At 37.9% G+C, this 24,295-nt stretch overlaps 1 protein-coding gene across 1 annotated transcript in view; it reads left to right on the forward strand.

Annotated features, from left to right (window-relative positions):
• GFRA1 (GDNF family receptor alpha 1) overlaps positions 1–22,761 on the forward strand; it is a 142,511-nt gene extending 119,750 nt beyond the window's left edge. The window contains exons 8-9 of the mRNA XM_035547697.2: positions 16,633–16,689; positions 18,851–22,761. Of these exons, the coding sequence (XP_035403590.1) occupies positions 16,633–16,689; positions 18,851–19,012 (219 nt within the window). The 3' untranslated portion in view covers positions 19,013–22,761. The remainder of the gene's footprint in view (positions 1–16,632; positions 16,690–18,850) is intronic.
• Positions 22,762–24,295: the final 1,534 nt, after the last annotated feature.

Genomic DNA, 24,295 nt, shown 5'->3' on the forward strand with positions numbered 1-24,295 from the left:
AAATACAAAGTGCTAGAATAAACCAGAACAAGAATATTGGTTCACGTCAGATAAGCCAAATCAAGTTATTCATAGCCCATGTTATTACTTTATATGGTTATTCATCATATTAAAGGTATTCCTAACATCAGCCAGTTTTAGTTCTCAATCAAATATCTAGTCCATCATACATTTCCCTTCTATAACAGATAGCTCACTGTAGCCTGCTAAAAAACAGCCATAAAATAGAGCACAGTATTATAATTTAATTTTAAAGCATAACTACTACTAGTAAAAATTCTAGGGCATTGCATTGTGATGGTAGATGTTTAATCATATTGTCTTTGGAAGTATAGTTCATAATATATTGTGCATTTATGGAACTTGACAGTGTTTTGTTTAAGACATATTGTTTGCAGTTAGCAAATATTAGGTTGTGTCCATGACTCTGCTTCCATTTGTACACGTGCAAGTGAAAGTCACTCTGGATATGCCAGCAGGCTAATCCTGTTGCAAAGCAATTGCAGGCAAAAACGATCATGCCACCATGTTTCTAATGGAATGGAGAACAAGAAAATAATTCTTGAAGTCTTTAGAACTTTTTTATTTTTACAGCAGTAGTTTGTGGAAGTCCTGCTGACAGACCAGAATCCTATCAAACTATAGATATTCTGCAGGCTTGTTAAGAAAAGATACTCCTGACCTTGAAGCCCTAATTGCAGTTGACTTCAGTTAAGCCAAGGTATCACCTCATAGACTTCATTTATTCTGAAAACCACGGTGTATTTAAGTGCTCCAGAAACAATAAATATATTACTGCTATAAACTGTGTTAATGTACTATGTTATCCTCAAAAAGTATGTACACAGAGATAATGAGAAAAACCAAAGTAGAAGACTGGTTCTACCTCAGATAATCAATACAGTTGTGGACATAGAGATGTTTCTTTCTAAAGTATTCACACAGTTTGATAGTTGCCAGAATGAATCAGGTTTTAACAAGTAAAATCTTAATCAATTCTGCTATTTTTGAAAAAAAAAAAGTTACTTGCTAGGCAAGCAGAGGGATTTGCTCAAGATGCTGCCAATTTCATGAGTCTTCTATAATTGAAATGTGTTTTTTAAACTCCTTATTGAAGGAGGTATTGATGTTTTTGACTCATAGTGTGGTGGTTTAAGACTAAATGACAGCATGGAGGCTAAATAATTTTGGATGCCAAAGCACTTTAACCACAGATGCATGCAATATTATGAATCACATGCCTCCCCCATCTTGTGGGGGATATGGTGCAGTGGAGATGAGAAATCAGGGCAGAGGCCAGCACAGCAATTGTGTGCACAACCTCTTCCTCCCATGGGGGAGAAGGCTTATGCCTGGAGAGGGACCATGACATGTTGTATGCAGTCCTGGTGCAGGGTTGTGAGGTTTTCCTCTGCTCCTTCACTACTCCCTGAGATCCCCAGAGGTTGGAGAGATGGTTCCAGATCCTGGAGCAGGGTTGTGGGTCTGCCCTCCATGGAGTCTTTTCCCAAATTCTTTGCTCTCTGTTATTTTTGAGAGTCCTTATGTATGTGATTGGGTAGAGAATACCTCATGAATAACTACTCCATTCACATTGAACTATTGTTCTTTGCTTTGCCGTCGCCAGCATTGGCTTCTTGCAATCTGCTTGTTGTGGACACTTCTGGATACTTTTGCACTTCTTAATGATCCACAGGTTGTTTGAATAGTTTAGCTATCTACCTCCTAGTATACACAACAACTATTCTGTTGTTTGGGGTGAGTGGTCAATCGTATTTCATCTACTGCTATAGCAAACTGGTAAGTAAATGTTTACAGGCTTATGCTCATAGCTCTGTCTGTTTTATTTTCAGTCCAAAATAATTTTAAAGAACATAAGAATGGGGTAGTATGCAGAAGCCCCTGACCTATTATGGTGGGTCCTGAACAGTTACCAGGCAAATGGAGGCAAATGCCACAGGACAACACAGACGTCAAAAGCCTTATGCATGTGTTTAATTATCTATTATTTGGTAATCTGAGGTGTTCAAATTGACTTGTTGCTGGTTTTAGCTGTGTCATTATTGAGAATATCATAGAGTTAAAACATTCTAGGAAGATGTATGAATTTGAGTATAGAAAAGATGACCTGATGTTACCCAGTGGATGAAAGTGGGTTTGAAGACATTTAAGATAATCTCTCCTTTTATGCCAGAATTAAATCATATAGTGTTGCTTTATGCTTAAATATTGCTTTAAGCATACTTCCAGCATCTTTCAGACCATGCCATTTGAGAAAGTGGATGCGGCAGCTTTGTTCATCCGCTTAGTCTCATGGCAACGTTACTTTCCCTGGCACAGACCTGTAACCTTTCTTCTAGAGCTCTAAACATCCTTGTAGTAGCATCAAAGAAAATCACGCTGCTTTTAGAGAGAGAGATTCCCGTAAACTCATACAAGGAAAGCAGCTCTAAACATGAAGATCCTTTTTAAACCTTCCTATGCTTATGGAAACCCTCCTTATTTCAGAAAATAGAAAATTCCCTCTCAAGAAACAATAATCAAGACTAATCCTGCCTATTTATGTGATTTTAGTTGCTAGCCCATTAGTCTAAATTTACAGGCATACCTACTCCATCTCAGAAACCTCGCTTCTAGTTAACCGTTAGTCTTCATACAATCCTTTTCCTATCTGTCCTTTCCTCCTCCTTTTTTTTTTTCCCCTTTCTTCATGCAGACCCACTTTGAATCTTTGGGTACTCAGCTGACTCATAGACTCATTCTGGTATGAAATTTATCACTATAAATTTTTCTTTATTCCCTGTGTCTGACATAATAAATAAATAAAGATTCAGGGAAAAACAAGAAAGGCTGCAGGAGACCAAGCAGAAGGGATGTTGAGGCCATACAGCATAGGGGGAGTGCTGTTGCTGGCTTGGCTGCCTTGGAAGCTACAGTGGGGAAAGGCGAAGGGGCAAGTGGTTTGAGGCCATGTGGGGATGCAAGAAGAGGTTGGAGGGGGTCTGTGTTTTGGTTTAGGAAAAAGTCTGAAGCAATCCTGGTTCCTTATCCGTGATCAAAGACAGTACTTTGCCTCCCTCTACCAGTAGCAAACCCAAGTATATGAAGAATGTTTATGCATATAAAGTTATTTAGTTTGAGTCTATAGAGGCAATCACATAACCTAATAGAATTCTGGTTTTGTTTACACATATAAAAGTGGAACAACCCCACAGTTGTGTACAATGCAATTATCCTTAAGGTTGCATTGTAATTATTAGTTACTTGTAGGTACATATGTCAATCTTTGATCTTTATATGTAAACCATAAACTACTGTTCTTAAAAAAAAAAACAAAACACACAAATATACCAAGGCTCACAGTTATCATGCAGCATATCTGAACAAAAACATATCAGCAATAATAAAGATCATTTTTTAGGAATACTTTAATCCTCGTAACCAACAACAAATGAAATATAGAATAGCCGAACTGAAACTAGAATGTAAGTAATCATTCTAAATATTACACTGGTGACAAAGCAGCATAGCTGAAAAAAGAGTATACTGTTGAAGAACTGTAGTTTGGAACCCTTTCCGTAGCGTACCTAAATCTTTCAAGTGGTCAGACCAAGTTTGTACGACAGGAAATGAAATACATCCTTTTAACCAAATTAGCTAACATATACTCTTAATAAAAATATTAATGATAACACAACATCTGAACATAAATATATTTTTATTCTGCTTTTAACCTGTCTGCTCATTTTACTTAGTCTTCACTGTAGATTTGTAATCAGATACGGGAAGTAAATCATCTTTTATCTCCTGCTTACTTTGTATCCCTGTGACTTCTAATCAGCTGTCTCACCTGACTAATAGATCTCTAAGTTACCCTTAAACCATCTACTCTACAATGTTTTTCAACTTGCTATTGAGTTCCGGAACAGAAGATGCTGTCACCCATTTCAGTTCCTTGTCTTCAAAATCAATGGGAGTTCAAAATGTTTATTTCAGCCTGTGCTTTGGAGAATGAGAGCCTAGCTGTTTCACACCAAATTGTAGTTCTAATCAGTGGAGTTGGCCTAATAATCCCACCTCAGGTTAAGTCCTCCGTTGTGCTTAGCTCTTTCTGTGAGCCAATTTCTGTGATCTTTTAAACAGACTAGATGTTGTGCATAATGCAGGATATTTTTTCACAGGTTTGCTCAGCGTGTATCCTGACGAATTATAGGATTATCCTCCCTCATGTCTTTCTTAAAACAGAATTAGGTATTCAGGGCAGTAATTTAATAAATACTGCATTACACGGTACTACTTTTTCTTCCACATTTTCAGAAGCCTCAAGTTGCCTCTAATGCAAGGCCAGATATGCGTTACCACATGCACATAGACATTTGGATGTACTGAATTCATGCTCAGATTTGAAATACGTGCAGTCAGATTTGTTATGTGCATGGCAGGCAAGATATGTACCAGGTTGGACCTAAATAGCTACCTGCAGCTGTAGTAATCTGATTCATGCAGTGATTTGGGTAAGTGGGTATATAAACTAAGCATGCACAGGTGAATGCAAAGCAGTTACAAGTATGAAAACTTGTTCCTAAATTTATGTCTGCACAAATCCTATGTATGCATGTGTAGAAATTGTTTAATCAGAAATTTTCTGATCAACAGTGTTTATTTAGTATTTTTTTTACAATGGCTTGCCCTCTTCTAGAAAAGGTAGTGAATTAAGAGTTGCAGGTCTCGTAAGTTAAATTCTTGAAGAGAATTGGAAATAAATGTTCAATGTCACTGTGCCATTTTCCACCCTTCAGTTGCATATGCGCTGTACTTACCCACTTCTGAGGGCAAATTTAGGGATTTGTTCCTGCAGGGAACTTCCTGTATACAATTTCAGAAGTCTAATGTGAATTCAGAAGATGTTCGTTTGTCGTACTTTGAACTCCATTAGTTAGGCATATTCTTGCAACTATTTGCAGAATCATGCTCTCATCAAGAGTCAGCCTAACCCCTATTACTTTTAATTAAGATTTCCTGATTATTCTTAAGCATTCAGTCATGGTTATTTGCAGATGAGAAATCCCGATTGTTATAAGCACAACTGAAAAGGTTTAGATAAAAACCACACACAGTTTATACCCAGTTTATGAGCTTAATGAGGATACTTACAAACCATTAATTAAGCAGAGGCTTTTCACCTTCAGGCTGATGACTGAGATACCGTGTTGTATTTAGAAGCAGTACTGACAACTCTGGTAAGTGCCCTTAGTGGGAGAGCCCTGTTCTTTGGAAGCTGAGCATCACATGGATAGCCCTTGAAATACAGGTTATGCTGGCTCATGCCAGTGTAAGAGGAGACTGGACTCTGGTGTTTCATGAACATTTAAAGAGAGCAACTGGCAAAGTTGCAACTCCAAATAATCTCTGAGCCAGTGAGACGCATCTGCTCGTATGCGCTGCAATCCACATTCATCGTCTGCTGCCCTTTGTTACTACAAAGCCTGTTTTACTGCAATTATGTTCATCCATGCACAGCATATCAGAAATGCTATGTCCTATTCTGTCAGTGAGTGTGAACAGCATAGTGATACCCCAGATCCCTTTTTGATGCTGTTCTCGAATACTAGAGAGGCTAATTCCATCCTGGCCACTAAACATGGCATCTCTTCAATATTTTAACTCACTTGTCGCTGGGACAGCTCAATACACAGTATAAGTCCAGGTGTGCATATGTGGTCTTCATTATGCGTACATTAATGTACAATCACAGAGTCTGCATTATACTCATCCCTCATCTCAGTAATGCTCTTGGTTCTGACTTTCCGCACACTGGTATTTTATTACTCCTAGAGGCAGGAGTAATACAAGAAGCCATAGTGTTGCTGAAGTCAACACACATCCAGATGTATTTTTTTTAAATGTTATCTCTAGGGAAGCTTGATCACAGTTTATTGATACTGAATCTTGCTAGTAAGACAAAACTGATGCATGCAAGTATTAGGTGCATGAATAGGTAGATCACAAAAAACTACTTGTCACTTGGTGCTGTTTTCTCAGTCCAGAACTGTTAATAATACCATTGAAAATTTGTGGAAATACTCGCTGCCAAACATCATCTGTCAAGATTCTTTACAGATAGCACTCTCAAGACGTTTTTCTAGGTGAAACCTTCTAATGTCTCCCCTGAGTCCCACTAAAGCATGTTGAAATGTGGTAGCATAGGGCACCTTCATGATTTTCCTTTGTAGGGTTTGCAGTGGAAGTAGAAAAATCTGTGGATATGGGAGTACTATCCCTTTTTAACAGAGCAGCTTATCTCACAGAAAGGGAAATGAGGGGCATGGGGAAACATCCTGAGTACTTCACAATGTTATAAACCAACATCCCATTAATTCTTTAGCCTCTTTGATGGAGTGTGCCGCATGAGGTGCAAATGAGTGGCACTTTTGTGCATTGGACCTGTCCTCTTAAGAGAAGTGCTCCAGAACCACCTTGTCATTTCAAAAATACTACATAATAGTTGTCAGTATTGACCTGAGCTAGATTAAACTAGCTTCCTGGAAATATAAGGCTGTATATCCCATTAATAATCTCCTGAACTATCCAGCCTGCCACAACGTAATACTTCAAAAAGTAGGCAAGCTACTCAAAATAAATCTTCAAAAGCTTCTTCCTGTTTACTGTGGAAACCTTGCAAAATATACCCAAAATGATACCGTTGATCTCCATTACGTGCATTATTAGTATTCCTCTATTTATATTTTCTGGCTTATTAAATGTAAATATAAATGCAAGCCTTCTGTTCCTCTGTGAATAATTTGTTGTGTTGAAACAAAACAGGATCATATCCTGTGAATGCTGTTTTGCATAATCTGATAATTATTTACATAATCTGGTTATTATAGGCTCAGAATTGTTTTAACGTGGCTATAATTGTTAAACATCTGAAATTCTCAATACTTTTTGTGTCTATTAAATCATTTCATTTATGGAAAAATGTTTCTTAGTACTTCACTAACTCAGATTTGAGGCCGTACTTGCAGAAGATGTTAGGAAGTTTATTTTGTGCTTTCACTTGCTGCTGCCTGGCCGCTGGAAGATTTCCTGTTGGCACTGTGGGATCAGGCCAGTAAAGAATAAGGCATCTTTCTAATAAGGTCATGGTTCTGTTGGCTTAGAGAAGAGTTTCTCTGCTTATTTGAATAGCTTCATTAACTACAGTGCAACTGTTGTGTGTGAGAACATTGTGCAAATAATGGGTATGAGGAAGGCCACTATCATATAATCCATTAAAGTATTGCATGCTATGGTGTAGTCCATTAAGGGGAAATAAGGTTAGGATTTCATTCCAAATAGTTAGAGGGAAGGTTTGATTTTTCTCTCCTCCACTCAAATGGAGGAAGAACGAAGTGTATATAGAGAGGTAGAATGCTACATCACAGTCTCTTGCAAGTATTGAGTTTTAACATCCATACTGCAAGGGCCTTTTGATAAAGTTTAGGAAGTTGACAGGAAACACCAAGGTTTAGCTTAGCTAATGGATATCTGGTGTTAAGACCAACTGGATTTTTTTCTTCAGTCATCACATAAATCTGGTGAAACTTAATCTTATTACAGAAAATAAAATGCCAGTGATAAAAATTGTATGATGTTAATTCACTTTTAGAAATTAGAATGATACCAGAATTTCTTAATCAGGAATACTTACCAGAGAATTTGAATACCTTTGTTCAAAAGTAGAGAGAAAGGTATAATTTATAATGAAAATAAGAAAAGATTGTTTTATACACAGTTAGCACCTGTGCTTAAAGTTGTCTTACATTTCACATTAAAAAAAATCCTGTGTATAGGGACTTTGAACTTTGTCAAAACGTAAACTATTGGGGTGAAATTTTCCTTGCTATGTGTGTGTCTCTTGCTAAATTCTTGTGGAATAGGTGTCTATCAAAAACACAGTATGCTGCAGCCTGTTTTTGTGGTAGTCTCACATTGGTAAACCTGATTGCATTCCTTGAAAATAATCTTTCTGATATTTTTATTCTGAATGGTATTTTCAGTGTTAAAAGCAATGTGGCTAGCGAGGGAAGTACTGCAGCAGGTTCACTAGGATTTCAGCCCTGTGAGTTCTGAGGATTCATCTGTGCACCTGCAGAACTCAGCTACAGGATTAGAAGAAGAGGGAGAAAATGCTTTAAATTTTTATTTTAGTGGCACTTCTGAAGAGCAAATAGTGCCAAAAATGCAAAATTCACCAATTAATCCAAATCACAGCTGTTCAAGATTGAATTACTTTTTTTAAAGAAAAAAAACAATCTCTAAATCATGTAATGATTAAATGGCACTCAGTAACAGGCATAGCCATGTAGCTGCGGATGTAAGGGAACAAGTATAGTGGGACTGAAATGTGAAAATAAAACTGAGGAGGGGAAGGCATAGTTACGTCATGGGCACCTCAGCTAACTGGCTAATTTTTCTGTCTTTCTGTGCAAGGTTACTTCAGTATCTGCAGCCTTTGCTTTCCCTCCCTGTAATTGCAGCAAATATCTTATTATCTGAAGTGTTTTCTAAACCCTTTTAAAGCTGACCACTCCGTTTTCTTTGCGCTGTGTTTTCTCTGCACTCAAAACACACGCATATGGTTAATAAAGACAAAAATCTTGAGCATTCTTAGTCACTTAACCAAAAGCAGATGTTCATGGTTATGCTCTTCTTCCCTTGCCTTTAAAATTCATGAGTGAACACAGTGCTCAAGAAACCAGCAATAATATCAGTTGCTTCAGGTTGGCATAGCACGGAAGGACGCTCCCTGTAATGCTCAGCGCTCAAGGCCTTGTGCCGGCTGGTGTTCAAGCAAGCTTGCCTGATCTTTCCTTCCAGCTGCAGAAGGACGGCACCCCTGGTCCTGCCGCCGGAGCGTGGTGGCAACGCGTGACCTTCTTCTCTTCGTCCCTTCCACCTCCTGACAGCCTGGGGCTGGATGACTCACGAGGCTGGGCGGTGCGGCATTGCTAGCACTTCCCCACTGAGCCCTCTCTCCCTTTGGGCTTGCCAGGTTCCTGATCTTTCCCTAGCAGAGTCCTAGCTGGGCACCATCCCGTCACCTGCTCAAGTGGGCATATGCCTGTGAGCAGTGCTTGCTACCATCCTGCCCAGCGCAGAGGAGCCCAGTGCAGCCGCCCTCCTGCCTGCCGCAGCATACGCAGATATAGGAAAGGCAGCCTGGCGGCTGCATCAGCATGGTGCCTCTTTCAAGGCTCATTAGCACGGTGCAGGTCTGCGCTGTTCTGGCTGAGCTGCTTTCAGTCCCATCGTAGCCATGGCTGACAGCTGCTCAGGAGTGTTTACAGCACACTCCAGTGCACCACGTAGCCTGGTCTAATAGGGGAGGTAGGCACTTCACCTGCTGCCAAACAGAACAACTTTGTTTGCATATTTGGACACGCAAGGGCACACACTCCAGCCTGGGGAAGCGATGTGGGATCTGTACTTCTTCAGCGGCTTACCTTTGTTCAAAATTAAAAACTGAGGATGTCTTTTAACTGGGATTGTAATGACTTTATGTTCATGTTTCTGTTCTTTAGATGCTGTTCGGTGCGCAACAGCCAGATGCTACCTCTAACAGCTACGTATGGCACTGGGTTGATAGTTGTGGTAAATCACTAGGGAAGTGGGTTTTAATAATGAAATCCCAAACAACTCATTTTTGGATTACATGGCTGTTCAGTTTTTTAAATAGAGGAAAAAACAAAGAAAACTTAGGCAGCCTAGGCCATTGAGATATTAACCTAACGGAACTTATTCCATCTATGCTTTTTAGTATTCTATTTTCTCCTCTGCCCTTCTTAATGCAAAAATATTTGCTTGAGGCAAATCCATAAAAATATCATATTAGGAAAATTGCATAATACCTCCTAAAAATAGGAAGCAGGAATCTAGGACTACAGAAATCCATTTTACTCAGAGAACTGAATGACTGAACACGAAAACAAAATTGTAACAAGTTACTGTACTGCCATGAAAGGTAAGTCAGGCAGTTCAGTTGACTTGGCTGGGTGTCATATTTTGTACTGTGCTCACTGGGAGACTAATTGCTTGAAATAAATATTTGAAGATCTCTGTGTCTGGTCCTTGTAAGCTGTTTGATCAGTTTGGTATTTCTGATAGGATCTGTTTTTTATAAAACCTTAAAAATTGCTGCTAGGCAGTTTTTATGCTATGTTGTCCTAGCCATAAATGTGCAGTGAGGTATGGCGTTTAGGTAGACCTCATCTTTATTAACATAACAGATCTGGGAATGGTCAAGCAGTAGTTCATACTATACAGGTCATCTTTCCTCCTTTCCCAGCTTGTTTCTGCTCCTTTTGGGAGGCTTACTTCTACCCACTTACTACCTACTTACCTCTTCCCTCAGTCAAATTTTCTCAGCATTTTAAGATTGAAGAAGTTGTACAGAGGAGGTTTTCCTGTACTTGCACTGGACATTATCAGCTCTTAGGACTGTTTCTCAGATTCGTAAAGCGCTCAAAATCAGCAAGAGCAGCTGAGGGATAAGTGGAGATTTTAAATGCAATGAGTGTTGCCCTAAGAAAGCCAGAGCTCTCTGAAGGTGGGCTGGGTAGCTCTGTCACTGTGCCATGTTGCCCATTAAGCAGCTGTCTGTGGGCTGGGGTCAGGCCTGGCCCCTGATGTCTGAATGCTTGAGCTGGCAGAGCAGTGGGTGGCTGATGGCATCGAGCAGTGCTCAGGGCTGCTGGCATCCCACTGCCTGGACCAGCTGTGGCAGAGCTGCAGGGGGAAACCCTGAGAAAGCAAACCCTCGTAGGAGAACAGGGACAAGTTGTGTATTTGTAAGGACAGGTGCAAAACTGTGGGGACGGGAGATTAGTGTTGGAGATGGTGGGATCTGAACAGAGTGGCTGATAAACTGTTCATTGCACTGCTTTGCAGCCTATAAAGCTCTGTATGTGTGGTTCCCCCATGCATGTTTGTGCACGAGGGGAAAGTGGGTTTGTTTTATTTCATGTCTCCCAGCTGAAAAACTTGTGATTTTGTTCTTACAGTGCTGGGTATTATTAACGTACCTTTAGAGACTAGTGCCAGCAGTGTCTTGGTAATGCTTACTTTGAAAAGATTTTATTCACTGTACAAAGTGGGATGACAGAAATGTGGTGCTTTTATGCAGAATGACCACGGATAATTTTATACCCCAAGCTTGCATCTTTAGGGCTGGTTCACAAAAGAAAAAGAAAGAATAACAAGCAGAAAAAAGGATCTGACTTCTTTGTTGTAGGATTGTGCAAAGCTGATTGTTTCTAAAGCTTAAATATGTTTGCACCCTGGCTGTTTGGGATGGTCTTTAGAATTATTCTATGCTGAATTGGATCCTTATTTTAGTGGCCTACATCTCTGACCTGCACTTCGCTTACTCTTGTAAGTCTTCCTTGTTGAAAGTAATTTACACTGCAGTGTGGCATAGTACAGCTGTGCTAACAAGAAAATACTATTGACAGTTGTGATAGATGCATCTACCACTTAGTAAGCACAGAAGAGTTAAACCGATTGCATTTTTACAGTCTGTATGTTTCTCTGCTTACTGTTTGTGTCCTGCTGCTTGAAAAACAGCTTAGTTGCATAGTAAATCTCTCTAATCAACACAAGAAGGGAACAAAAAGAGCATGCACCCTCATTTGTTAGAGCTGCTTCAGAAGGGTGGACATTTGAAGGATGTATTCTGGGAAATTTGTCCCTCTTCTTCAGAAAGCCTTGTTAATATGAGCATAACTAACCAGGCATCTCAGGAGAGGACAGAGGCACATTCATTAAAATTATGTGAAAAAACAGCCCATATAACAGATACCTATCATAATGATACTTCTGTTGTCTCTCACTGCAGTGTCTAAGCAATAAGTTCCATAAAGCACAGAAGGTCCAAAGGGTGTAGCTGACAGCAAGGGACTCTTTTGAGCTCAGATGCTCATTCTGTGCCTCTTTGCATTCAGGTCTAATGCATTCAGTTCCCTTTACATGCTTCTCCTTCTCCCCCTCCCTCCGAATTAAAGCTCACCTCCATTAGGAGAAGTCCCCAGTCAGACCTTCTGCTTGCTGTAACATAGATATGCATGCTATAGTGGATATATAAAAATACTGCTGGATGACAAGCCATAAATAATGTGCCTACTGACTCCTGATGAGATACTGCCACAATGTTTAATGCATTTATTAACCATATAGTGCTGTGATTTGTAGAAACTGGATTCATAATTGCAAGATATCATTTAGGGGCATAAATCCAGGACTACAGTGTCTTCAAAGAATGGAGATAGAGGGATTTGGGGGATGGGAAGAAGAGAGTTACTAGGTTTGGGAGATTTTACGATGGTTTTAGGTGCAGGGCAAGAGAAGACTAGGTTAGGGTGTGGTGCCTCTGGGCAAGGAAATACAAATGAACTCATTTAGGAGGCATTGGGATTAGAGGGTTACATGTAGGCCTACAGATTCCGTTTTAAGTAAATCCTTAATGGAGGCTGGAGAAGAAATCTCTCTGTAAGTAGTATTTCTTTCTCCTTTGAAAAAAACAGTTACCCTCCCGGTCCCAATTCCCCCTTCTTTCTAGGAAAGAGAGAAGTAGAATTTTGCTTCTAGGCATGAGGGTGTTTTCTTTTCTGGACATGCAGCTAGTTTCTTTACCAACTTTTGACTAAGCCCAACACCTTACTTTGAATATTAAAAGCTAAAAGTTGTGAAGGCCAAAACAAGGCTTAGTGTGACTAACGTACAGTGTGCTGCAGAGCTCATCACGAGGTGCGTGAATACGATTCTGTCTAAATATCATCTGTTGCTTGTGCTGCCACAGCGATAAGATTCTCTGTAAAAGCAGATGTTCATTTTTGCTGAATATAAAAGCTTAAGTGAGTGCAAGATTGTTGGCAGTATGGGGGCAGATTTGTCGGAGTAGCCCACATTACTGAATTATAGTTCCCTGCAAAGCCAGGGTGAGTGTCAGCCCATCCTGCGTAACTTCATTTTACAGTTCGAGGTATGTCACAGCTGAATATGTCATTAGCAAATGCTATTTTACCTTAGTGGAAGAGATTTCATACCACTTTCCATATGTTTAACCAGTTACTCTAAGCTGCGTTTCTTTCACATTTTTTTTTTAAATATATATATTTTATTTTTACCAGCCCAACTCTGTTTGTCTTCTGTTTAATGATGAAATTCCCGTAGATTTTCTTGTCAGCAAATAAGAGCTTTATAAAAAAATAAAAATAAATGTAAGATTGAATACAGACTTATTTGTCACTTGTGTGTGCTGTTTTGCTCCTGTGGAATTAGGTGTTTCCAGCACATTTCAAGATACCCTCTTGCCTGCATGTTAGGCACACAGGGATCCTGAGATGGGGGTTTGGCAGTGAATCTGTAGAATCTTGCATAATGAACAGCTCTCATTTCCCAAATTTGTTGATGGCATAGATACTCCCTGTGAGAATAGTTTGCAGCTGTACACGATGGGCACACATTTCTATTGTTTAATTTTTTAGGATAATGGAAGATGTCATAGAGTAAATATCCAGTGGCTGAGAATATCCTTCATAATTCAAATGCATGTCTACCCATTTGGGTGTATTTCCACCAAGGCAATCAGCATAACATCCAACTCCTGATTTTTTACTTCAGATCAGGCATTCTCTCACCATAGAACAAATACAGCAGCTCTGCTACATGTAGAGTCCTTTGTAGAGAGGCAGGAAAATTTTCCCCTTAGGTTGTAATTACAGGACATATGCTTTCTATAGCACTCTTCAACACGTAGGGTTTTCTTTCCATTACTTGTGATTTAGTGATGCACTGTTATATTACAGTAGTGCAGCCTATGCCAGCATTTCCATTATAACCCGTTTTTACAGGTTTATAACTCAACAGTAAAAATGTACTCTTCCAATTTGAAACTTGGCATATAATGTCTCATCTCATCCTCAAAGTGATATTTTTTCTTTCCCTCTGCCTTTCCCCCCCAAAAAAGGCTACATTTTTGCTGTATTTTTAAATGGAAGATATTGTTCTTTCTGTTTTGATAGGAGAAAAGCCTGCCTGACTATTAAAATTACTTCTCAATTCTAAGGGAGAACTTTATAATAGAAATTGCTAGTGAATAAGTGTTGTTGATGTTAGAATAACTATACTAAGTACATGCTTGGATACAGAGAAGTACAACCTTCCAAACTAAAGCTATGGAATATTGATCAAAGTGATTGAAAAGCTTTTTTTTTTTTTTTCTTGTTCTTTTTTTTTATGTTGATTTTGCTTCTAGCTGTTGATTTTACTCTTAAAATGGTGTCCTCAATAGTAAATATGTTTTAGCTTCTGTACTTTATCAAGCAGAATGAAGCAAAGGAAGACTTTACTGCATATAGACAGAAAAAAGATGGTTTATCTCCTTTGTTGTTTGAGGAACACAGTACTGAAGGAACAAAAACTCTTAACTTTGGTGTTGGGACCAACCAGCAAGGGTACGCTTGTAGTTAGCACAGTGTTACAAATCCAGAACAGGCCTATGCAGCAAAGAACAATATTTTCAACAGAGATATGCTTTTGTGGACAAGGAAATTTACCGCTAAAGGACCAAATTAGGAAAATTAGGACCAAGTAGGAAATAGGCAGCTTTTATAGTCCTTATAGTTTATACAGTTAAGATCTGAACATCTACTCATGCGTCCTTTGAATTTGAATTGCATTTCAATGCAGTGTGTGTTTAGAATATAAGAAAATCAGGATGGAAGTCCAGTTTCTTCTTCTTTGCCCATCTTCTTGGGCCAGTCAGTTAAGAGCTGAAATCTACCCAGTTGCCATTAAAGGAAGTTTCCTAATCTGTGTGGAAACCACCACCACTGCAAACACAGCAGGAAGGCTTCACTGTGTTGCTGCTTCTTGCAGTAAGTTTACTTCAAGGCATTTCTTTTTCCATTTAGATAGTTAAATTTATGCTTACCATAACCACTTTAATGGTAGTAATTAGAAGAAAGGGAATGTAAGAGAGAGATTTCATGGAGGGTTTTTATTAATTAATTGAGCTATTATTTTATCATATATTTTAAAACTGCCAACGTATATACAATATGCGTTCTTTCTATAGCTAAGCTGTCTCATTTAAATCCCAGCTGTTTTCAATTGTCTCTAATATATCTATTTATAAATAAAAAAGTATCATGAAAATGTTCTTCTTAATGAGAAGTTCAGTTCCTCCATTTGGAGTCTAAATTCAGTAATTAGGTTGAAGAATAGTTTGTTTCCAATAGGCAGCATCCGTGGCTCTCAGATACAAAATAAAATGGTCATATGTGGAACTGAAGTTTTGTAAGGTATAAAATCGAATGCTTAGCACTTCCTCGCATCATCTTTAATTCAAACCAGCTCTGACAAAACCAGTAGGATGCTGAAGTGTAAAGTGCATGCAACACAGTGAGATTCAGATCTTCATTTTGTGCAGGAAATAAATTGGTAATCCCATGAAAACTTCCAGGTGGAAGTATCAGACATGCCCAGTGCAGTCAGTAGTTTTGGTGTGTAAATCCAAATGTGTGTGTGTGTAAATCCTGTGTGTGTGTGTAAATCTTTGGTGTGTAAATCCTTCTGTTACAAGATTTGATTGTACGTTTAACACTGGAAGGTCCTGTAAAAGAGTGCTGTTTATGTTTCTGAGAATACAAAGAAAAAAATAATATTGAGATTACTGGAGTACTTAAATCAACCACAGCATCATTTAGTAAAAACATCTTCGGCACCATGGGGATTGCTATTACTATTATAGAAAAGTAGAAAACTCCCAGCCCAGTCGTGTTCATTTGAGCAATGGAAATAGTAAGCACCTTGTGATGCTAGACAGAGTGTACACTATTGCTTTCATTTTGTGTGATGCTGCCACCTCAGATGTTTCTTACTTCAGTCAGTGTGGAGAGCACACAGCGAATGGATGCTCATTGTAAGACGTGGATGAACATAAATCAAATTCATTTTGGGGGCTTCGATCATCAACAATTTTCATGCATTTAATAATATTCCATGAATAATTGTGAGCATAATGTAAACAAACAGCTCAATTTAACTTACAGGTATATACATTAAAAGACATTAAATGTTCTGTTCATAGCTTTCTCTGCAGCAGCCATACAATATATTAAAACTATGCTCATGTTTTGGCAATAGTACGTGGAGAAATTACATACGTTCTCAATGATGAAATACTCCTGTGTTGTGTATTTTCCTAAGACTTAGAAATATAGTAGATTTTTTGTTATTACACAGCGGTATTATGGTACTTTTCAACTGTCATATTTAATTTCTTCTCCTGAACATCCAGCATCATTTTTAAGGGGCCACAGAACATAACATGTTCTTTGCAGCTGGTGGCACTCAGCATTGTAATTACTGAGTACCCTTAGCTGACTGTTTAACGTTTTGTTGTAAATTCAAATCAGAATGTGAATGTCATTGGAAAACATGAAGTTACATTTTTAAAATGTATTCGCTAATCATGTGCAAATCACTGTCAAAATCATAGGAGTATGACAACCCCTGTGAATTTATCTAATTGTTTTGTGCTGCTGTATGTGTAAACGTACAGGGAATAAATTCTGCATTTGTTCATAGGCACAGAAGAAGCGGAAATCCAATGAATCTGTAGATACAGAGCTCTGTCTTAATGAGGTAAGAGTGCAGATCATGTATGTTTCATAGCCACAGGTGTGTCCCCTAATATAAAATTCTCAACGACTTCCAAGATTATAATGGGCTTACCGCACACTAAATTCTTGTTAGCATGGTTATGTTTGGATACCGTAAAGTATTAAGGATTGATCTTGCTCAGAAATCCAGAACTGGGCTCCAAGTGGCTTCTACTGACTTTGTATTTTAATAGCTGCACACGTTCAGGCAAATCCCATGGTAATTAATATTGTACCTAGCATGTATAATTAGTTAATAATCTGTAGGAAACGAGATGATAAGGCTTTTAACAAATACAGAGAAACACACTGGACATCATTCTATGGCTAACAAAAATGAACAATTTTGGGCCTGATGTTCTCATCAGAAGACATGATGCTCAGAAGACAGACTGGTAGCCCCAAGAGACAAATAACCTTCCAGTGCTGTTTGACTACTCTGAGCCTGACCTCCAAGGCCCCCTTTCAGACCTGAACATTACTTCGGTTTCCATGTCTGTTGGTCCATATCCTTTGTACTGAGTCTCTCAGGAAGCTTAATAATTAGTGAAGTACATAAATTAATTTTTACAATGTGAAAGACCAACTGTACAGCAAGGTCAATTGTAGTAGTATAAGCCACCAAATGGATGTGACCATATCTTTTAGGTTCTCCTTTGCTGATCCAAGTTTTACAGTGTTTCCAGACAATAGCAGTTCTGTAGCCCAGTTCTAATTCTTTAGGTTCTGTTAAGAATTTCCTGTAGATACTAGAATAAAGTTTAATGACATGTGAAGAACCAAGGCTATGTTAACAGTATGCAGGAAAGTTAATGGATGTGTTGGCATCTCATGCTGGCTAAAGACCTTTCACAAGAAGGCCCGTGTAACTGTAGCGTGCCATCAGACTTGCTGGTCCACCTTAACCCACATCCTGTGACAGTTTCCAAAACACAGATGCTAAGGGTTGAGTATAAGATGAGAGAAAGCATATTGTGATAATTCCCTCAGTGCCTCCTAGTACATCCAACAGTTTGTAGCTCAAGGACTTCCAGCCAGTGAGAATCCTATCAGATGATAGCAAAGGGAGGGGGAATGGCATGAAGATCTCTCCAAGAGTTGTTCCCTGGCTTTGTAATTACTAGTTTCTGTGGGAACTGATGCTCTGTAATCATTCTTGGTATCTGCACTTCTGCATAGTTCTAGCTTGTACCTTGGCTGATTGGCTTTCCAGGATGGGGGAGGCTTGACCCCTCTGAGGAAGCTACATCCCTGAATGTTTTCAAACCCCAAGTAGGCAGGGTATGAGCAACTTTACTTGGAGTAGATTGGATTTAATGACCTTACTCAGAGGTGCCTTCCAGTCTAAATTGTTCCAATTCTGTGATTATACATGCATTTTATTTTTACTTTTTTAACTGAGGATGATAAGCAATGAAAAATATTCATTACACTTCCTACTTAAATAGTTCACTCTAATCTGGCAATCTATACTTGCCTATGCCTACTGCTTTATTATTGGTAGCAAAGGATACAGTAAATAATAATTATTAATAATAAAAAATAATAAAATAATAAATAATTATTAATAATAAATAAATAATGCCGCAAAGAGGGCAAGAGAGATTAAGAAAGAAAAAATTTAATAGGCTAGAAACCTCAATCTTTTCTGATCCCATGGATTAGGTTTTTATCTGTTGGCCTCCAGGAGTAACTTGTTATTGAAGTTGTTCTGTTGACTATGCAGAACTTGCAGTTTCACTGGGGGTCCTGCTTTTGTGGGTTTTTTTATTTTATTTTTTTAAATAAACTGGCATGATAAACACAGATGGCTAAAACAAATGGCCATGTTTAACAAGGGCAAGTTTTACACATGGAACCACTGTTAGAGATTTTTTTTACTACATTATTCCTTTTTTTTTTTTTTTTTTTGCGTCATGCTGTGCTGGTGCTATACATTAATGATATTTTTATCCTTTAACTTTAAAATGTTGTCATTTCACTTCTGTTTTTATGCTTTTTAGATATTTCAATTTGTGACTGTGATAGATAGGTAACTGTGGAGGGTGGCACATGAACAAACATGATGAATTTCATGACATAGATTTGAATATTTTGCAATGAAAATGTGTAATGGTGACCAAGGAAAGTGTTGTGTCTTGCAGAATGCTATTGGGAAAGACAACACAGCAGGAGTCTCCACCAGTCACATATCTTCGGAGAATTCATTTGCTCTTCCTACAAGCTTCTACGCAAGCACACCTCTCATTCTGATGACAATTGCACTCTCACTCTGTTTGTTCCTAAGCTCATCAGTCGTCTTGTAGCTGCATTACAAAAGGACGTGTAAAAAAAAAAAATAATCTGTTTCCTGTCCTCTGTTGTTTATCTGGAATTCCAGGTCTGGGGGCTAAGCTGAGGCACTCCTGCTAGAACAGTTTCAGTCAGCTGGAATTTTTTTTTCTCTCTAAAAAAGCTTCTTGTGATATTTAGAGGCTTTGTGAAATACTTGGTGCAGTGCTACATTCCAAACCCAAAAGGCTTTTGGGCATGCAGTGTTTTAAAGAGACAGTGTGTAAATTTGCCTGTAAAGCGACCTGGTTGGATTATTTTAATAATTACGTTAATTCTAGCCTTTACCCGAGAAGGATGGCAGTTTTCTTAAGATCCTATTTATCTCATTGAATAGTTTTGTTTTTCAAATTGATTAAACTTCAGACTGTCAAGGATGCCAGGCTTTTGTCTAACGGTGAATGTTCTCTCAGAGAGTGGACTTTATGAAACTTCCTCATTTGATAAATTGCTACTGATGTTAAACTCTTTCAGTGTATTAGCATTTTCCTCTTTAAATGTTTATGTACTGTAAGTGATTCTGCGTTCCCTGCTGAGAAGCCATTATAATTCGCATACAGGTATAATGTATGTCTTTCAGTTAAATTCTCATAAAAATAGAGTGTGGCATAGAACTTTCTAACAGTACATTTATCTTTTACTTATAATCATCTAGCCTTAACAAGGGTGAAGATTCTTTAACAAGAAGCAGCCATTGTGAAAGCTTCATAAACATATGTTTCTTTAAATTCATGGATGAGCAGTAGAAACAAGTTTTGCTACAGGAGTTCAGCTATACAGTTGCTGGTCTTCTCCACTTCCGTTGTGATACTATAGTCCAGTTATTATATTTTTCTTAATTAAAATATACACAATTTATTTGCTCTACTAAAACAGCACTATCTGTTAATACATAGCTGATAGCGTCAGCTCAGAAAGTTACAGGAACTTCATGCCTTACTTCTCTTATCACAACATTGTAGAGGGAAAAGATGTAGTGGTACGATAACTGAGTTTTATTTCTGAGACGGCTAAAACCAACACGGAAGGATGGTTAACCCAATTACAAGGCAGCATCATGCACACTCACCCATGTGATAGGCTTTTCTCATCATAGTAGTTCTTACTGCAGCCCATGGGATTGCAGGCATGATGTACTGTTTGCAAGACCTGTTCCTTAAACATTGTAGTGGTTTGGATGCCAGTATTGCCAGTATGCAAGATTTGAGCACTTTGGTTTTCATTCAGTGATGCTGACAGCCTCTGCTGGCTCATGATGGTTTTTCTGTGGTATCTAGAAGGGATTCGTTAAAGCTTTAAGTGTCATCAAATAGGCAACATTTCTCCTTAGGGCTGTCCTTATACCTTACTGTGTTACAAGTTACAGGCTTGGTGACTGTTACAAGCAGTTATGTCTAAATGATCAACAGTAATCAGTTTTTGTTTCTCCTGAAAGTAGGAGATAACGTGACCAAGCAAAGAGTTCATCATGTTGAATTTTCATATTTACATTGAGATTCACACAATTATGCACAGGCCTGCTTTGAAATGTCTGGATCAGTTATTTGCAATACAACTATAAGGTACGAAGTACTGTTTTATAAACTGCAATGAAGTTTGAGAGTGTGCAAAGTACACATCTTACTAAGAGATTATTAAACCTATTGACAAGTTCATTTTTTGAGCTTTTTCTTAGCTAATAATAAACACTTTCAGAAATTCTAAAATTCACTTATGTACTCTTGATTATGGTCACAATATAGGTTTCAAAGCACTGTGTATGTGATAGAATTCTAGGATGCCATGTGCCACTGAACATAACAAATTAGACAATATTACTTTTTAATTCTGTGCTGATAAGAAACTGCAAATTACTTTCAAAGGCATCAGAGCTGCTTTTGAAGAATATATAGCATATCATTACCAGCAAAGCCCATGTGGTTCCTGTTGCTCTTCTTGTGGAAGCTAATCAAATTATTGAAAACTAGTGACAACAGAAAAAAGATTACGAGATTCATGATTTAAAAAAATAAATCAAATTCTTTTATGTCAAAAGGAACTGATAGTATAACCTATTGAAATGGTAATGAGCATAGTGTTATAATTCAAAAGTCTGACATTATCCAATTAAATATATTTTCAAAACAAATTCATAAACATTACAATTATTAAATCCGTCTTTGATCCACAAAGCTTTCTTTAAAATATCATTTGTATTCAGCACATTAAACATTTTAAGCAGTATCAGGAATTTTAATAACCTCCCAGTATAGTGTATACCTTTTTGAAGATTTTATACATTTGGTTTGATTACAATATCTCTATTACATTTAATACAAATTATTAGAGCTTTGACACTGTGTGATCCAGAATAAAAACTGTTGATCACTTATACTGTAAACAACAACCTAAGTAGCTTCTGATTACAAAAGAAATTGCTAGTTATCTGATTCAATGAGGGTTACCTTTGGAAATGCAATTATGGATATAGTAGAGGAATAAATGGCATTTTATACAGCTAGCCATGTTACCACAAACAACACGGAGCACTCAAGCTTTCTTTCCTGTATAAATTAAAAGCATACTGAATTCTTAATTAAAAAAATAAATTGCTTATTAAACAGGCAAGAGGGAAAAAACCCTAAGAGTCTGACACTTAATGAGGTTTTACAGGCATCACCATGCAAATATTGGAAGATTTTTAGAAATTGGATGTGGTGTGGGTGATGTCAATTTAGCATGGTGACCTTGTCAGTGCAGTCATTTGCTACAGAACTGAAGTATGCAAATTGTTTCACTTTTTCCCTTTCTGACCACTAAAATGCCATGTGTTGAGTGTTCAGCCAACGAACTAAGACTGGCTATTATATAGTATTTTAACACATTAATTTTATCAATGTACCAATAACATAGGATCTGTCCAAATACAGGATGTACATACAGATGACCTACTGTTTAAATGGTAAATTTAACCAATTCAGTTATGTTTAAATTAAATCATGGACTACCATAAACATTTACAAATCATCTTTTTCATTGAACGTAATAGAACAGACGTTGTCATTAGTATTATTAGTAGTGTGTATACACTGCCATGTTAAATAACCTGATTATTGTGTCTTATGTTCCTCCTTAAAAGTAGTACACAGAAAGATTAAATTCATTCTGAACTGAAATACATGGCTAATGTTCCAAAGTATTTAACATAGGTATTAAGTCCACAAACTAGTTCAATGAAAGAGGCAACGAAGATGGGCCTTTCGGAGAAAATTATAATAATTAAGGCTTTCCTGTGCCCCTACAAGGGGACCAGTGCAGACAGTGACATCCACCACTGTGCAGTGGTCCTGCACCTATGTCTGTGCGGTGGTTTGGTCAGGTACAAGGAACACAGACCGTGTTTCACTGACTTCTTGCTCAGATCCTGTTTGTCTTTAGGGGAATGGGGAGGGAGGTGCTGAGCGCTCTGCAGGGGCCATGCATCCATCTCCACTGGGGCACTGCCACTTCCCATTGAACTCTTTCATTCCTACTGTGTCATTAGGAAGAATTAGGAGGAACAGGAATTCTTAATCATTTCAGAGCATTTGTAGACTCCGTCTGGAGACCTATTTCCAGATCATTTTCTTTTAATGAAGTTATATCCCAGTAAGACCCAAACTTTTGAAAATGAGGCTGTTCTGAGGAATGCTGCAGTTTGTCGGTAGATTGAAAACATGAAAATAAACACTACTTGCTAAGCCTATGTAATTAGGCTGGAAATGAAAAAAACAGAGAAGGAATCACCTTGAAATCTCAATCTGATCTGGCTTAATCGCGATGATATTTCCATGGAAGAGAGATGGTGAGAAACCAGTGAAGAAGACCAAAACTCAGAAGAGCTCCCTGAAGGGACATAAATTGTGTATGTCAAGTGACATGAGTATCTCATACTTAGCACTGGGATTTGTTGAAATAGAAGAGCTGGATTCTGTTAGGACAAGAAACTCCATCAGAGCAAGCAGTAAAAGATGGAAGAATGAGCAGATATTTGTACAGCAATTATAACTTTCTGTCATAAAATGCAATTGCTTGTCTTCAACAACGATGTGGATCTACCTCATTGAAAAATACACATTCACTGACAGGACTTCTGCATTAAATCTGTTCTGGATAAGTTCATCTGAGCTAAAGGGGCCCCCAGGGTTGTTTTATACCCATAAGGTTATTCAGGTTCTACCTGATGTCCATGACATCAAATAGAAGTCTAGTTGATTCTGATGAACTTCGCAGAGAAATTAATCCAGTGACTTGTTAAATATTTATCATCTTTAAATATTTGCTTATTCTTACCAGCTCCGTTCTTCCTATGACATTTCAATTAATGGCTATTTCAGCTTCTCCTTTCAATTTGGAAGGTCATTTTCTCCATATTCTACAGTTATCCACTTTCTCGTAAAAGAAAAGATTTTTTTCCCTCAGTGGTTTTGTTTGTTTGTTTGTTTTTTAATTACAGCCTCCTGTTCTGAGAAAAAAAACAACTGTGGTCAGGAATATGTCTCTGCTGAACCACCAACACCTTTTCGGGGGGAGGGAATTGCAAGTTCCTATTTTATCTGTTTAGCACTAGTTTGACTAGTACAAGCTAAAACATGAAGTTTCTATTCCCCAGATGGAATTTAAAATTTAGTTTGATACTGAATAAGGATTAAAAAGTTTTAAACTTTCACAATCTCTCAGAAATGTTTAAATATTTTTAATGTATTTTCCACTTGGAATTTCATTCAAATAGATAGTGTCACTAAATAGTATTTTTTTCAAAAGTAAGAAGTTTCCTTGTGAAATTTAGATGTGTCCATTTGAAGGTAAAAAATCAGGGAGGGTGATGAATTCCCATTTTTTAATTCAATATTTTCTCCACTTTCATATACCTTTGTTCCATGTTTTCTTCATCTGGGTATGTTTGCCTTCAGGGGATGGTTATACTTAATAGGTATGTTAGATGCGGTCAGGTCAATAATCAGAAGCTAAATCCCATAGCTCCTACTGAGAAGCTCAGTCTCTTTTAGCATTCATAAAAGATGGAGAAAGAAACTCAAGATGTAGCCTGCAGATTATCTGAAATTTAAAAGAGCACAGAGTCAAACAATTTCTCCATAGCATTTCTTACTGATATACACTGTGGTGTTATAATTTGGTACCATCTAGACTAATCACTGAAGTTCTCTGAACACATTTGACCAGAGCAGCTGCAGTTTCTGCTGTTACACCTTTGCCAATAGCTGAGCTTTGTCATGTAA

The sequence above is a fragment of the Cygnus atratus genome, chromosome 7, assembly GCF_013377495.2.
Source record: "Cygnus atratus isolate AKBS03 ecotype Queensland, Australia chromosome 7, CAtr_DNAZoo_HiC_assembly, whole genome shotgun sequence".
Lineage (NCBI taxonomy): Eukaryota > Metazoa > Chordata > Aves > Anseriformes > Anatidae > Cygnus > Cygnus atratus.